Source organism: Anarrhichthys ocellatus, unplaced genomic scaffold, assembly GCF_004355925.1.
Source record: "Anarrhichthys ocellatus isolate YVR2014 unplaced genomic scaffold, GSC_Weel_1.0 scaffold1, whole genome shotgun sequence".
Lineage (NCBI taxonomy): Eukaryota > Metazoa > Chordata > Actinopteri > Perciformes > Anarhichadidae > Anarrhichthys > Anarrhichthys ocellatus.
Window position 1 is genome coordinate 15,864,072 of NW_022280031.1, and position 16,263 is coordinate 15,880,334.

Below are 16,263 nucleotides of genomic sequence, written 5' to 3' on the forward strand. Positions count from 1 at the left end.
GTGTGTGTGTGTGTGTGTGTGTGTGTGTGTGTGTGTGTGTGTGTGTGAGTGAGAGAGAGAGAGGTTTTTTATGTTATTTTTTCATTATAGGCACTGATAAGTTAACAATATTCTGATGCCTGGGGAACATGATGTGATCCTGAGCACTTTTTCCCTTTATTGTCAAAGTGAGACCAGATAACACAAATGTCTGGTACTTTTGATTTCATTTATCTCCGCATTATGAAAATCGAGCTTTAACTTTCCTTGTTATTTAGAAAATAAATCTAGCCACCAATTCCCAGAATGGAAGATCCAATATTTAAATTGCATAACTAACTGTACCTAGGTCTGTTAGTATTATAATGCAGTGCACAAGTGTACAATTTCTGCTCTATCTGTCAGAAAAAGAAAAAAGAAGTAGCACAAAAAAAAGGAAAATTCATCCTAGCTGTCGAGGCTATGGGGAAGAACTTACCATTTCCCTGCTTACATTATGATAATACACACTGGAGCGGCAGCGGTAGTGTGTATTTCATAGAGTAAGAGATTAATACGTGCGTCGCAGCCCAGCCTCCCTGTCCCTTGGCTGTGTTTTTATAAAGCAACAATATTGCTAGAGAAGCTTTAATGCTGGCCGGTGCCCCGGAGACAATTGTCAATACACAGTGAACCAAAAGGAAAGTCATTTCAAGTATTGCCTGCAACTTACTCCACTGTTAATGTAGCCCCGATAGGAAAAAACTAAACAAAAAAAAGCCAGCACATAACCCTGCTTCTTGTTGCAGAGCTTGCCATTGTTGAGATTTGGAGAAAGAGTGCTTATTTTGTGTCACTCACTCTTATTCGTTTGCTAAAGCGAGAGCTCCCTGCAACAGTGGTCGCAGAGGCACTTGCTATTGTTGAGCTGTGATTGGCACCTCCAAAAGATCCCTGTCAGACGGGCGTTTTCATCCAGATTGATGGTAATTGTCTGCGAGGTACAGTGCTTTTACACAGCTGAAAGACTGAAAGGGTAAACTGTAATCGAGCTGCCTAATAACATCTTACATCCAGGGAGTCATTTGTGTTCTTTTTTTTGGCTACCGAGCATTTTTACTGTGATCAGCCTAAACACTGACTCACTGGCATATTTAAGGCACAACTTATAGTTTTTGTTTTTACCTGTTTTCTATTTCTATTACACCAACTGTAATGTAACATCATCCAAAGCATGTTAGATTCAATTTACTGCAATACATCAGATCATACAGCTTCGACTACAGTTTTATGGTACTGAAGTCATTTATATAGTTCCACTTTTGGACCTCTATGTTTGTTGCCTGTGATTTGTTGTCACTTCAAGGCAAAATAGTCAAATTAAAGATGCTTTTTGAATATTTTTGGGGTCTGGTTCCCTTTCCTTGACTGTATTACAGATATTCTTATGTAGTGAATCTACTGACAAGCTTGTGTGAATAAACCTCAAAAATGAATGAAAACTGAATAACTTAGGGCAAAGAAGTCATAATTTGGCCTTTTGGAGCAAAAAAGAAAAACATTTAAAATGCAGAAGAGGTGAAGTGGGTCATCGTGACTCACCGAGTTTACGTTTTACATTGTGGCTGCTCTTAACTGTCTAATATCCAGTTCATGCTTTTCCAGACAGTTCATCAGAGCTTGATGTATGCCATTTGCAGTTGAATTACTGTCTTCATAAAAGTCAAGTAACTTGCACTGCACTCTATCAGACGCATGGTAATATCCCACTCACACTGGAAACATTGTTTTACAGCATCGATGGCAACCGAGGAATACACGCGCTCACCTTCAGACTGATCATCCGAAATATGCCCCGCGGTCTTTGGTCCTTTAACTTTCATTGTAACCATCACAGCTTTGGTTCCTCTTCACAACATTCGAGTCTAGAAACAAAGTACCACTTAATGACGGTCTGTGCTGTTGTACCAGAGTCTGTGTTTCACCGTGTGGTACACGGCATACAAGGCTTCATTCGCTGCAATTGTGTCAGTTTCAGCAGTAGGTGTTGTGAAGATATTGCTTGCATCTTCAGACAGCGTGTCCTTCTTGTGCCTTTCTGTGGAAGCAGGAGGAGCTCAGTCATTCTCAACCTAATATGCAAATTTAGAATTCCTAACGTCTTTTTTGCTTCCCATTGTTTGTAAGAGCTGCTTTTTTCTTTTCTGCATGTTTATCCATATTTACAGGTTATTCCATATTTAGACAAGACAATACCAACCAAACAACACCAGACATTATGGAAGCATTTGTTGGGGGGGGTGGGTGCAGGAATTGGAGCATTTACGCTACACAACTGATAAGCATAAGAGGGCTTGTGATTGGAGGACGGGTTATCTCACTCATGATGTGATCAGCACATGATCTGCTACTGCTGTTGTATCAGATCTAGGATCTGAGAGTGCCTGTCTGCTGATTAGAAAGGAGTAGCAGTCAATAACTGGGACAAACCATTTCCCGGTTAATACGGGACAGTTGGAGAACATGAATATTTGCGTCAAATTTTATGGAAATTCATCCAACAGCTGGAGAGACATTTTGCTCAAAGCGGTCTACCTCTTGAGGGTAGAACCGCGCAGCGAGTGTAAGAAATGGAAAGGAGAATGACCTCCAGGTTGAGGACGGCCAGAGCCAAGTTGTCATCCGAGCAGCAGAATTACCTTCAGTATAGTTATAGCTTGATATATCTCTTAATTTTTTTGCAAGGGCTTTGCTTTGCTCTTCTCAGTCTTGGCTTTTCAAATGTAGTTGGGCACAGCTTTACATTTCAAATCCCCTCAAAGCTAATCATCTGCTAGATCATAGAGCCATGTGGTAATGCTCTGATCATTCCCTGCGGCTAATGATCCCTGTGACAAGGTGAGAGTCATTGGCACCGGCCTGAGTACAGCAAAAATCAATATCAATTACACCTATATTGGAGAATTGTCAAAAGTAAATGCCCAGGTGTCCCTGTTCCTCTGGAGTGAGCCAATCGCTTTGTTGACTGAAAGAACACACACACACAAAAGAAAACCAGTAAGAGCGTACTTGCTTTTTGGTCTCTAATTGACCGTTAACCTTGATGCCGACAGCTTCACAAGAACAGGGAGCGCATATTCGTTTAGTCATGATGCTGCATAAAGCAGATATCTGAGAAGTTTGTGCCGCAGTCGCAATCGCGCTCGGCAGGTTGCGGCGTCCCGGGTCTGCGTCGCACAGCTGGGCTTGATTTATGCAGCCGACAAGGCCGTTTCTCTCCAGCACGGCCCGCTGTGGGGAACCAGAGGAGAGAAGGCCCTTCAATTTATCTCCCACAGCCCCCCCCCGATACACTTCAGGGTTTTTTAAAGCAGTCAAGAGCATAGATCAACACCTGCAGTCGGGTCCCACCCCTTGTCGTGGCTCAAAGGATGCGGCGACCTCGCCTCTTTCCTTCCACACAGCCCTTCGCCTCCGGGGCTGTTAGCAACGCTGCCGTTTTGATACAATTATGATTAGAAACATCACCCGCAGGTAGGTCGATGGTGGTCAGCGTGGGTCGGGAAATAGCAACACAGACGCACCTCACCTTATCTGCAAGCTTATCGTGGCAGGCAAACACAATATCAAACACAGCTCCCTGCAGTGCTTTTTTCACACTTTACTTTTCTTTTCTTTTCTTTCTCCATTTTTACTCCTGGTATTTGCAAGTGGGGCGGCTGCTTTCGGTGGTGAGTTGAGCAGCAAGCTGTGAGCGCACTGAGGCATTAGTCTTTGTGTATAGAGGGCCTTTGCTGAGACTAATTATCCGCTGGAATCACCGTAAGCCGGCGACGATCTCTCTTCCCGCGGTCTCATGGCTGAGTAATCCCACTGATAGAATCTTAACCCTCTATTTTCACAAGCCCGCTTTATTTACCCTGTTAATTAAGTAGAGACGCATACAGGCCTCCACCCTGCAGTCACGCTGCCAATCAGCCACGGCACCACAGAGTCACTAAGTATTCATGAACGGGTGTGTTTGAGAGTCTCAAATCAAAATCAAATCTGTGTACAGGCACATTGTTTGTTTGTTGAATTTTGAAAGTGTGCACTCCAATAATTCTTCGACGGCATAAGCGAGTAAGTGTGTTTGCTGGATGCAGGAAAGCGAGCTAACATGATTCCCGTGTTTGAGCACGAGGCGTCAGAAATTCCGGGGCCCATGCTCAAGTTCAAAGCCACTGCTCTCAACGCACAATTTCCCCCCCAAAAAGTGTGCGACTCATTATTTGTATTGTGACAGTTACCTCTCACAATGTAGAGTTCATCAAACGGATCAAAGACAAAATATGTCTGAACAAAACTTTTTTTTTTTAAACGAGGCTTTCAAGCGGCATATTGATCGGGAGGACGCTTACAAAAGAAAGTCTGCATGTCTGCTGCTCTTCCTTTGCACAGTGTCTCAAAGAGGAACGTAAGGAAATAACAAAAAAAACAAAACATGCTTTTTAGTTTGGACCAGGCTCCTTTTCCTGCCATTTCCACTTCACAGCGCAGTGAGAGCCGCTCGGTGACTGATGTTATTTGTCTCTTTCATCTTGTCACAGAGCAGCGAGAATCAACGTTGCACAGGGCCCCGGTCCTCAGAGGCTTGATCTCACCCCAAAATACACACACCTGTGTTTTATTTTATTGCTGTGTCCATTAAAACCCCGTGTGAGGCCGGGATGAAAGAAGTGGCACTCGTGTTCACCTCACCTGTGAATTATTGATACCTGCCCCACCGCTGGCTTCTCTTTGGGGAAGGAGGTGGGAAATGTCTACTCACATAATGGGCACGACGCGCGGACATGTTGTCAGGGCAGAGACGAGAAAAAATAAAAATAAAAAGCAGGAGCAAAACTGAAAAATGTTAATCATAAGCCTCCATATCTTATTCACAACCGCTGCGCCTTGGTCGACTTCCACCGTGTTTGACCTCATCTGCTCTTCCATTAGCTTCATACTCCGATGACGAACCCTTATGCAGACAGCCGGTCTACTGCTCTTCCTTTGCAGTCATTGAAAGGGAAAGGAAAGTGCCTCTCTGATCTTCATATAGCGCTTCAAAAAAAAAAAAAGTAGGCAATGCAGTGAATGGCTAAGAACATGCAGTCTTGGCTCCACAGGGGGGCTGCTGAGGATTTATCTCCCTGTAAGAGCCATTGTGCTCGCATGCGGCACCACTTGTCCGCCTCCTCTTACAAGATGCACGGTTCACAGGTCACATGATTGCTATTTCGTCCCTCAGGACAAAGAGATTGTGGATATTCAGAGCGCAAAGCACAAGTGCAGCTACAGTGGAAACCGTAGTGATCATAGTCTGTCCGGATCAAAACGATCAGCGGATGATTATTATAACGGGTTTGTTTCCTTTTCTTTATTTCTCATGCAGATGCCTAATTGACATTTGTATTTTTATGTCATGAATATAAAGTAGTGAGACGGATTTTATTGACTGTTTCAAAATACAGTGCAGCTGTTTGAAATGCTTTTCAAAATTACAGTATGAATTAAATTACTGTACTGTGTATGATTCAAATACATGATAATACATTATGGACCTGTATACAAAACATAGCTTACTTGGGGCCCGCTCAAGGGGTATTATGTGACCAGCCATTATCAATGACCTGCAGAGGGCGGCTTCAACAACAGGTGCTTTCCAAACCTTCAGTAAGAGCGGAAGACCGGGCTCTCATGCTAATTTTATATAATGGCAAAGCGATGGAATTGTAGCTTCCGCCTCCGTTACATTATGCTGTTGGGCCAAAAAAAAACCTTTTTCCCATCGACTTGCTTCGGGAAAGAGACGTCTCTAAATCCACAAAGGATTTTTTCATTTTAGGCAAATCCGCATTCCAACGGCTAGGGTCATTCAACACTTGAGTAACCCTTATTTGAATCATTAGCTCCTAAAAGGTTGTAAAATACACAAAAAGCCAAATCCAAAATAGCTTTCCTTCATCCGTTCATGTGAATGAGGCCGAGGCTGAACCGAAGGCTGGGAGGCGGGGTTAAAGGAAACGCTAGTGTGCTTGCTCTATGTGACAATCTCCAGAAGTTTTATCCGATTTTTATACTTGGTCGTCTAACTTCTTTCACTTCATTCCTTTAATAGGAATGAACGGGTCCCCACCACCAACGCTGTATCCAGTTCTCTTTATACATTTTGTTTTCTGTCTCCATTACTGGCAGCCGTCTGTTTCTCGTCGTTTGAGCGGACCACACAAGGTCGCCTGAGACACACTAAGTTCTGATGCTGCATCTCGCTTTTGGCAGTTTGTCGACATAATCGATGTTATGTGGAGGTATTGCTGTGTACCTTATGCTGGTTAACTCGGAGCTTGTTGCAGTTGAAAATAATGTGTTTCCCCTTTGTGTTCACTCTCACTGAATGCAAAAAAAGGCCACTAGTTAATTGATAATATATGCATATGTGGTGAAAATTCCCTGTTACCTTTAGACATCATGAGCCATCAGACAAACTTCGCTTTATATACAGAGCGCCGGCAATGCAATGTAATTAATGTATAGGAGTTGTATTAATTGTGCTTACTTTGCTCAGGCTAATGGCCAGTTATAGGACCGAGGTGCCATTTAATGGGCCGTTTTCTTCAAATTGATCAGCCCCCATGGTTGGACGTCATTAACTGCGTGCCATCCCACACGGCAATATGCCTCCCATGTAACTGATGGTCATCGTTGGCTGCTTTGCATTCAGCACTTTTCTCTCAGCCTGATTTAAAAACCCAGAGAAGTCTCCACTCAGCAGCACCATGTGGTTTTAGAAGTAGATTCTCCCACACTAAGTGTCTCTGCATTTTCTTATCACATCCACCACTTGTAAAAAGAAGTGAAGCAGCAGAGGAGGAGGGGGGGGGATGTAACACTATGTCACACCGTATCAACCGCATTTGACAAGTACATCCAGTTAAATGCATCACTGCTGCAAACAGGAAAACATCCTGCTCACAACAGACAGAGAGCTGATGAACTGTTTTCTGTACGATGTGTCAGACTTCCTCCATGGCTAATAAACTCCTCTCCGTTTCAGCTCAGAATGCACCGGCAATTATCTTTTACTGTCAAATGGTTGTTTGAACCAATCAAAAGCAGTAGAGGAATGAGTGTCACCTGGCTTTAGGGAGGCACATCATTCTAAAGAGTTGTTGGCTGATACACGGGGTCTGTTACTTTGAATTTACCAATTGTTTTAATTGGTGCTTTACAGTTAAAACTGTGCAGGGTAAAAGGAATAGCCAATTATCTAGTAAGAAGAATGGGTTTAAATGCAAGTTCTAGAAAAGTGACATGAAATTTGACATTAGTTAAAAAGAAGAAAGTTTTTTCGAAAGAGTTGAAGCTTTAATCAATGGTTTTACTGCTTGTCGGTAAAAGGAGTAGCTTACAGTGACAGACACTTAGACAGAACCACCTTTCAGCTTGATGTTTTAGTCAAGTTACCGACTAAGTGGGGAACACAGTGGAACATTCAGGTGGAACATACAGCAGCAAAAGACCCAGATTTAAAATGAGAGGGAACCATTCACCATGTGGCCAGCGACATGGCATGATGTGAAAATAGGAAATTGTTAAGCCATTGGTGATTTACAGTAAGTAAATCCAAGGGGTCAAAGGAATCGCCAACCACTTCAACTGAAGCAGCCCGTTCTCGTACCCAACTCTTCAAATACGGCGGATTGGTCAGTGACTCCAAACGACCAAACTATGGCGCTCTATTCGGCCGTGGTTACGCCGGGAGTAAAGGAGAAAGTCAGGTTAAGTAGTATAAAGGGAGATAAAGTCTGTGTGGGGTGAAGGTAGGTGGAAGATTGGGTCAAAATACACAGGACTTTAACCCATGGGTCATGTCTGAACCCAAAAGTCAACAATGAAAAATTGTAAGTTACACAACATTACATAATGTTTTGTAATTTGACTGCGTCGTGTATGCAACCTAGTTACTTAACGTTTCTGGGTTGCGTAACTTTGGAACAAACACTCATTTGAACACAAACCATAATCTTTTCCTGTGAAAACGGAATTATTCTTATTATTAAATAAACTTATTTTGAAAAGATAGTTTATCCATGTAACAAGCATGAATTGACACATGCAAAAATTACACATGCAAAATGCCATATTCGAGTTGACAGTGAGAACGTGTTGCCTAAAGGGGTGCAAATCAAACCCCAGAGGAAAAATATCTGTTTTTTTAGCTACTAAATTCTGCACTACATTCACCAAGTAATCTGACTTTTCCTTTCTGTATTTGGGTTTACAAAGCTACCTTCTGTAGTTGGAAACAGGATTGTTGTGAGTGAACCGTAACAAAACAGTGAGTTGAAAGATGCTAAAACGCTCTGTAGAGCTGAGGGGAACTGCAGAGTCCTGTGCTAATTAACCTTTTTTTAATTATTTTTAATCTTATTATAATTATGGGTTTGTCATCTTGAGTGACTCCTTTGAAATTACAGATTAATTGTTCCGGCATATGTGTGAAATAATGCAAACATGCCTGCGTCTGTATATGAAAATAAGAACCGGCATTAAACTAAATTTCTATTCCTCAGTTTGCTTGATTCTCTAACACCCTCGCTGCCATCTAACTGTGAATATGAATATATTCGCCGTGACACCTTTGACCAATTTACAGTCCATACTTCACCCCCCCCCCCCCCCCCCCCCCCCCCCCCTAACAATCAGGCTGACGCCGTTTCATATTTACAGTTTGCAGATTCAGCAGAGCATTCAGATAATTAAAATGCAGTGTGCTTTGATGACTCGGTCCACCCTTGATTTCCCCCAGTACCTTGCTTTCAAGGGCACAATTTCCATATTTGCTTGTTATTTAGAAAATGTCAAGTTTTGTAAGGCCCTTCTTTTGGAGCACTTGTGGCCATTGTATAAAGGGCATGAAGCCACTGTTGTCCTAGATATCTCCAAGTCATGTGCGGAATTAATCACTCTTGAAAATGCAATCCTATTACTCATCGCTGTGATCTGCAAAGAAGCAGAACTTAATTAGAGACACTGAGAAATGTTTCCTGCTGTGTTAGTCACTTGTCTCTGCTGTTAAGTCAACCCTACTGTATGCTACGGTTGAAATTTTACAATGTGTGCCTAGCAGCAGCTAAAGCAAGGGATCTGTGTGTCCTCTGCATATTTCATGAACCGTTCATCCGATGTGCTTCACACTTAGGAGGTATATTGCTGGGGACAAAAGGGCGTGCAGTATTGAAGTAGATGCAATTTGGACACAATAAACAAGCAAACAGTGATTTGTGCAGCAGTGGAGTCGCGGCTTCATGGCTCTGCAGACTGGGTCGACAATGACGTCTGCACAGGTCCTTTACAGGCCGCGGCTAATTGATTGCAGTTCACTTTTGCTGCTGCATGCTGGATCTACTAACATTACAACCGCAAAGTCTTCTTCACTTCCCCGGAAGATATAGTTACAAGCAGAACTTCCCAGGGCCAAGCAATTGGCCTGCTCCAAACGGGCACGCCATGCACTCCGAACGGGCATGCCCACCCACAAGACAGCAATACTGGGAGCCAAGCAATAGACCCGTTCTGATTGGGCGGGCATTCAGAACAGCCTCGCCCCCAAACAGGAACAAGCTGATGCTATGGTTGTAATATAAATTGTTTTTTTTTTTTAACAACAGGGTCTCCATCTTGGACAACGGTAACCTTCGGGTATGGAATGCAACCAAGTCTGATGCAGGCCTCTACACCTGTGTGGCAAGAAACCAGTTTGGCGTGGCAAGCAGCACAGGAAGCGTCACCGTCAAAGGTATTTCCTTTTCCCTCTTAACATTTCATCACAGTCCCTTCTGCAGTTCAGTCAGCAGGGACCCTGACCAATAAGGTGCTGGACACCTTTTTTCAAACACGCTTTTACACTGACAGCACACAGATAGAGTTGTTTGATGTTTTATCTGCTCCTTGGAAAAACTTGAACTGTTTCAATTTCATAAATAAATCATGAACAACATAGAGAGCAAGGACACTGATTTTTTTTTTTTAAAGCCTCCAACCACTTCGTTCTCTCCGTCATGAGGAGCGGGGCTTTTTCTCTGTGCTGTCATCACTGGAGAGGCAGACGCACCTCGGTTGCTATGTCTGTTTGCAGAGGAAGTTCTGCTCACTGCCTCTGTGCCTCCAGTCCTGAAAGAGGATATGCTGTGTGAAAAAGTCCTGATTGTGTTGTTAGATCATCTGGGCTGGGGGATTGTATTCTGCTCTGGCGCTGTGACTTATCTTACTTCAAAACCGAGCAAGAGACCTTTTTTTTTTTCACCATCACTGAGGGTGTTAATATTACAAATGGTATTGCAACTGACCTTGCTATATCAGATCACTTCTGTGTTTTGTGTGATTTGTCTATTACTTCTAAAGGTCCACACAAGATCGACAGCCGTTGAAAAGCAGTACGTCGGCGAGAACACTAGTGCACTGCGGAGACTATCTCGGCATGTTCTTCCCTCGCTTTGCCCTCTGTGAATGAGCTTTAACGCACTTTAAATTACAAGATTAAGAATGGCATTGCCATGTCAATGCACCTGTGAGGGTTAAATCACGCTCTGGCAACAAAAGCACCACGGACAAATGCTGAATCAATAGTGCTGAAAAGCCGAGCCGGGCGGAAAAGCCGAGCACAAAAGCCGAGCACAAACGCCGAGCACAAACGGCGATGAACCAAAACTTCAATTTCACCTTAAACTTAAATTTTGTGAGGAATTTGGGCAAGTGTCCCTTTAGACAACCTCTCATTGCAGCAGAGTCTGACAGTCTGCCCTCCTCGGTCTTGGTTCTGGTTCCTCCGTGCCTCCCTTCCCTCTCGGGGCTCAGCAACAGCAGCGCGGTGTTGGAGTTGGCTCCCAGCAGCGGAGCAGCGAGGAGAAGCTCTGCTTCTGGCACCGAGGAGGAGACGCTGCTGCCGGGTGCAAAGCTCTCAACCTCTCGCCAGAGCTCCGACTGCAGGTCGAAGGCGTATCTGAACGCGCCAGCCGGGTCGCTGCTAGAGGCCCCACTGGAGTCTGAGCTGAAGGAGTTTCTGATCAACTTTCGTGCCGTATATAGTTCTCAAACCCGATTACATTAAGAACTGTCATATAGCCAATATTCTCACTGATTCTGTCTTGTTTGCTTATTTAAGTCATATAGAGGCATCAGTATTAAATTCAGACTGTTTCATAACCAGTAAAATGTTCCTTGTAGTAACTTTAAAGTGAAACTTAAGATTTATAATGTAGAACTTAGACTGACTAACCCCTTAAATGAAAGGTACTAAATCAGCCATTAATACTCCAATGTCATGCAAATCAGTTTACATATACAACCACAATGGTACGATTTTATGTATTGTCTGTAGAACCGCTCAGCCTACTTCAGTTTATTCAGAAAGCAACTGTTAGAGTCCTAACAAAGGCTGAGAGAGCTCAACACCGGTTCTTAGGTCTCCTCCAGCGTGTCAGAGAAGAGTGTTTAAAGTACTGCTGCATGTCTATAAATCTCTCAATGGCTTCGGACCAAAATGCTTCTGACTGTCCTTTACGACATGAACCCTCTCAGCCTTTGGGGGCTGCTGAATGGTCCCAGAGTGCAGATTAAACCCGGGGGAAGCAGCGGTAAGTCACTGTGCGCCACAGAGCTGGAACTAACGTCCAGGGGTGGTTGGACTTGCACCAACTTCGACCACCTTCGTATCCAGGTTAAAAACTTCTGCACTACCTTTGACTGAAGCTTAAACATTCATCGTGAACGATCTCGCCTTCCTATCCCGTATCTATGTTTCTGTTCTCAACGTTTTGATTTCCTTTATAGAGGACTTTCTATGCTAACAATTTTCATGTTAATGTTTTTATGCAGTATGAAATGATTTGGGTATAAAGTACAGCTCATTGGCTTTATTCTGTGCACACCGCTGTTTTCCTCTGGGAATAGTGTTCTCCCCTCTAGTTCCTGGGGCATTTGCTGACATATTCAGTGAACTACACCCTCACTTCGACCTCCTTTTTCGCAGAGGTTACACAGTTCATTTGTGTTATGATTATTTGTTCTGCCTTGACCTTCCTAGTTGGCTAGGTTGCATAGATTCCTAGAATTATTGATCTCAGTTGTATTGGCCTTAGGGATATAAGTTCACGCCTCATATTTCACAGGGTTTGGTATTGATTCTCATGTGTATTTCAACAGATTATTGGAATATTTGCCTCACATCTTTCAGACAAACCAGACCGCTGCCGCTGTAGTTCCTCGGCTTCACTAGGAGTAGCACATTCTGAGATGTCAAGGCAAACCCTTTGAAAGGATTGTGCTGGGAAAACCTTTATTCACCCATAAAGAATACGGTTCAGTGTAACCACATGTACACAACCAGCAGTGTTGAGGACACCTTTCCCCTGTGAGGCGATGAATTACACACGGTAAAGAAAAATCAAAAACTAATAAAGTGGTGCCAAAATACTTCCAATTCCCCGACCATACAATAAGTATGTTTTCCACCACTCTCTGCATTTGTGAACAAAGGTTCAATCCATTTGATTGACTTTCTTCTTCAAGCTAGCAATCTGCAAAATCCTTTGAAATGTCGTGTCGACTGCGCAGAAAGAAAATCAGTCTCGTTTTTTTTTTTTCATCCAAGTAGTATTGATAGAAAATATCAATAATTATTGATAAATTATTGTAGGCCCCACTACCAAGTGTTAGTCTGAATACTAAAATCAAAGAATGGATTAATGTCAGTGTGAACAACGGCAAAAGGAATGTCCTGTATCGATACAGGATCTCCTTTTCAACCAGAAGATGCATCGCACCATGAAAATAAATAAATAAATAAAACTAGACCAGCCCTTTCTTCGGTAAATCACTATCAAGGTATGTTTCCTTTTTCTGTTGAATTATAAAAGACAGATTTCATATATTATAAATGCCTGGAAGTCAGCATCAGTCAAGGATGTGGGGAGAGCTTAGAGTGCACCTTGCCGCTGATTTATTCTGATGCCTCGCTCTGCATCCTATTGACGAGTCTTGCCTTTCTACAAATAAATAATAATCAGTAACCTTTGCATAATTGAAGTGAGGAAATTAACGGCAGAAAATGATAGTGTGTTTGTACCTTTTGCACGTGGACGTATTCACACGCTGTGAAAAATATTTGGAGCGCAGAGCCGGAGTTCAAGGCATAATAAAAAGCACAGCATTGCTACACCCTGCCAGTTACACTCTAACACACTCCTTTTACCCATTTATCACACACTGCGAAATGAAACCGGTACAGAACCCCCCCCCCAGCCAATCAGTGTGCATGGGTGGGGGTGGTGGGACCCACCGCTCTCTCTGTAGGTTCAGGTTGATGGCCTTTATGTGATTTTCCAATCAAGCTGCAAGGGAACACACAGGCGTATGTCTTCTCAGCATAAAGAGACGGCGCCGTTATCCACTTATTATTTTTTGCGAAAAAGGAATATGAGTTTTATTTGACACCCCTCTCTCACTTCGCTTCCTTTCCATCATCATGTGTTAAGGCTGTTTTCTGCTGCTGATGTTCGAATGCTCCTGTATGTGATCTCGTGCCTTGCTTGTCACAATCGATATTGTTTGGGGAATGGGACGGGGTAATTTAGATGCATTATTTCATTGAGGATCGGAAACCTGTTTAGCGGGGAGAAATGTGCGTTGCGGGAGCGGCCCTTATGGGACACGACAGTAGTTTATTCAAATTGACTTTGGTGATGCGAATGCGGAAAAATACCTGTCAAAAGGCGTTCGGCGTCTCCTGCTGTGAGAAAGGCACCTCACAAGCAGCGGTGGAGCAGTCACAACAGATGAGCCCTGTTAATGTCCTCATTATTTCAACACTGGAGGGATATTAGCAGATTAATCGCACTTGATTATGGACGTGCTCCCTGAATTTTGATTACGCTGGAGATGAGCGGTTGCAATTAGGGTTGCCTCCGATCATTACAGATGGTCAGCGAACTCAAAACTTCTGAGCTCGCACTGCGTTCACTTCTGTCTGCCTCTGTTAACCCAGAAGGCATTTCGTCTTTCCAACACTGTGGCACATCTTCATAACCATTTGCTCTGGAGGTGTTTGGAAAGTAAGTAAGTAGAATATTTTGTGTAAGTGGTTATTGGATCATGTTTCCACTCGTATTCATGGTATTTGACAAGGGACTATTGGATGGATTCCTTTAGAATTTAGTGCACACATATATGTTCTCCTAAGGATGAATTGTAATCGCGTGGTACACCCTTAACTTTTCCTCTAGCGTCATCGTGACTTTAAAATTGTAATAATTATAATTCATCCAATACTTCGGTTTATGACCAAATACCATGACTAAAGAACTAACACCATTCCCATCAGCCTCGGCTGTGCTTTGTGTTTAGTGTTAATTGGAAAAACATTAGCATGCTAACACACTAAATCAGCAATTAGCAATGTTTGAAAGAGTTATTTCAGATTCACAGAAGTCTATCAAAAACAACTTATCCGATCAAGGCAGCCGTGGACCAGCAACTCTCATATTCTGTTAGTTAAAATGACTGCGGCTTTGAAGAGAGCACTGATAACGGCTTTAGTTACCCGTCTGATGGCAAGGTTAAGTGGTGAAATGATTCCAAATATAACATACATTTAAACTGATGTTGACTTTCAGTTCAGCATCTATGAATAGATTTGAAAAAAGATGAACACTCCCCTTGAACATTCCCTTTAAAGTTCAAACCCAGCACAAACCCAGCACAAAGTGAGCATGGATCTTGGAATTTTAGTTTTGGAAAAAAGACATACATTGTGGCAGCACAGCCAATTCCAGCGTCACAAAGGAGGTTTCCATAGATGTTTAACCATGTGATAAGCACTTCTGATGGAGTATACCGGCCAATTTAATCTTGTTAGATAAAAACAAAATTCTCTGGGATTACATGACATTTGATATCACACAAGAAAGATAGCACTGGTCATGGCTTTTGTAATTTTTTTGGGCTTTTGGCGTGTAAGACAGAAGAGGAATCTTCTGCTCAGCTACTTGATGTAAAAGCATTCCAGTTTTGTATCAAAGTCTGGGAGGCGCTTATCAAAGCAAACCCTCTCGTCCGTGTTGACTGCCAGCAACTATGTGAGACAAATGCGATGTGTGACTCCTGACAGCCATATAGAAGAATAATGAGCAGCCATCTGTCAGTGATCACCAGCAGGTCGCTACAGATGTGCGGCATGCACAGCCCTACGAATACAGTATGGAGTGTGCATCTTGTATGCATCTGTTGAGCGATGTACACGGGCTTTTATCGCAATTGAAGTTTTGTCCTTGAAAGACCTTTGATTTGGTGCTTTGGAAAATAAGTGGAATTCAAAGGAGCGCGTAGGAGGAGTCTGTGCTGTGTTGATGAAAGCCCTCTGTGCTTTGTTGATATGAAAAGCAAAGGTAGAAAAACTGGTTTCTTTTCATGAAGGTCACCACACTTTAGTCCCGGGGTGACCAGATACACTGGGGATTGAAGGGCTTTTTTTTCAGAATGGGATCCATGTTACGGTGATTTACCTTCAGATAAATGACATGAACTTCAGCCCGATGTCGGCCGTTTTAGAAAAGGCCGTTGACCTGCCAATTGAAAAACATTATCCTCGACAATTTTGTGCTCGTCTTGACCCTAAAGGCCACCGCGTCATCTGCGTGAATCTCAGTTTGAAGAACTTGCAGGGTTGGGGGTGAATCTCCTCCCTTTGGATCACCTCCCGTGGCTCCTTGATGCCGTCCTCTATGCATTATTCAAGCTCACATCACTCGCCGTGTGGAAAACTACAGTGTCTATACACTCAAGGAGAATACGCTCTTACACATTACAGCTTCAGACCATTAAAGCTAGGAGGGGATCTCCACAGGGGGGGGGGCGCAGAGAGGAGTGTGAGCATTATTCATGATGGCTGAAGACTGTCAGAGAGGAGCGTGGAGTCTGTTTGCTCGCTATGTTTTCTGGTCAACTATATGTTGTATTTGAGCTGCTTCTACGAGTGTTCCCACTGTGAGCCAGTGTCGGTAAGTCATCTGTTTGGCCTCCCTCGGTTTCATTGCCTTGTTGTTGTGTAGGGTTAGTAATCCAACTTGATGTTGCTTGAATAATAAGATATTCATCTGTCTCATTCTTTAAGCATTAAACAATGTTGGGGGTCTTCATCTTAAAACCTCTATCAGACCTCATATAACGCAGCTTTATTTTCTCAAACCGTCTCATTTTGAAGCTGCAGACCATGTCATTCTTTTT

The 16,263-nt window shown here is 43.1% G+C and overlaps 1 protein-coding gene across 3 annotated transcripts in view; it reads left to right on the top strand.

Annotated features, from left to right (window-relative positions):
• The window catches only part of cntn4 (contactin 4), a 135,634-nt gene that overhangs the window by 105,807 nt on the left and 13,564 nt on the right, over nt 1–16,263 (top strand). For all 3 annotated transcript variants that reach the window (XM_031849939.1, XM_031849957.1, XM_031849948.1), the window contains exon 12: nt 9,654–9,781. In XM_031849939.1, coding sequence (XP_031705799.1) covers nt 9,654–9,781 — 128 coding nt within the window. The remainder of the gene's footprint in view (nt 1–9,653; nt 9,782–16,263) is intronic.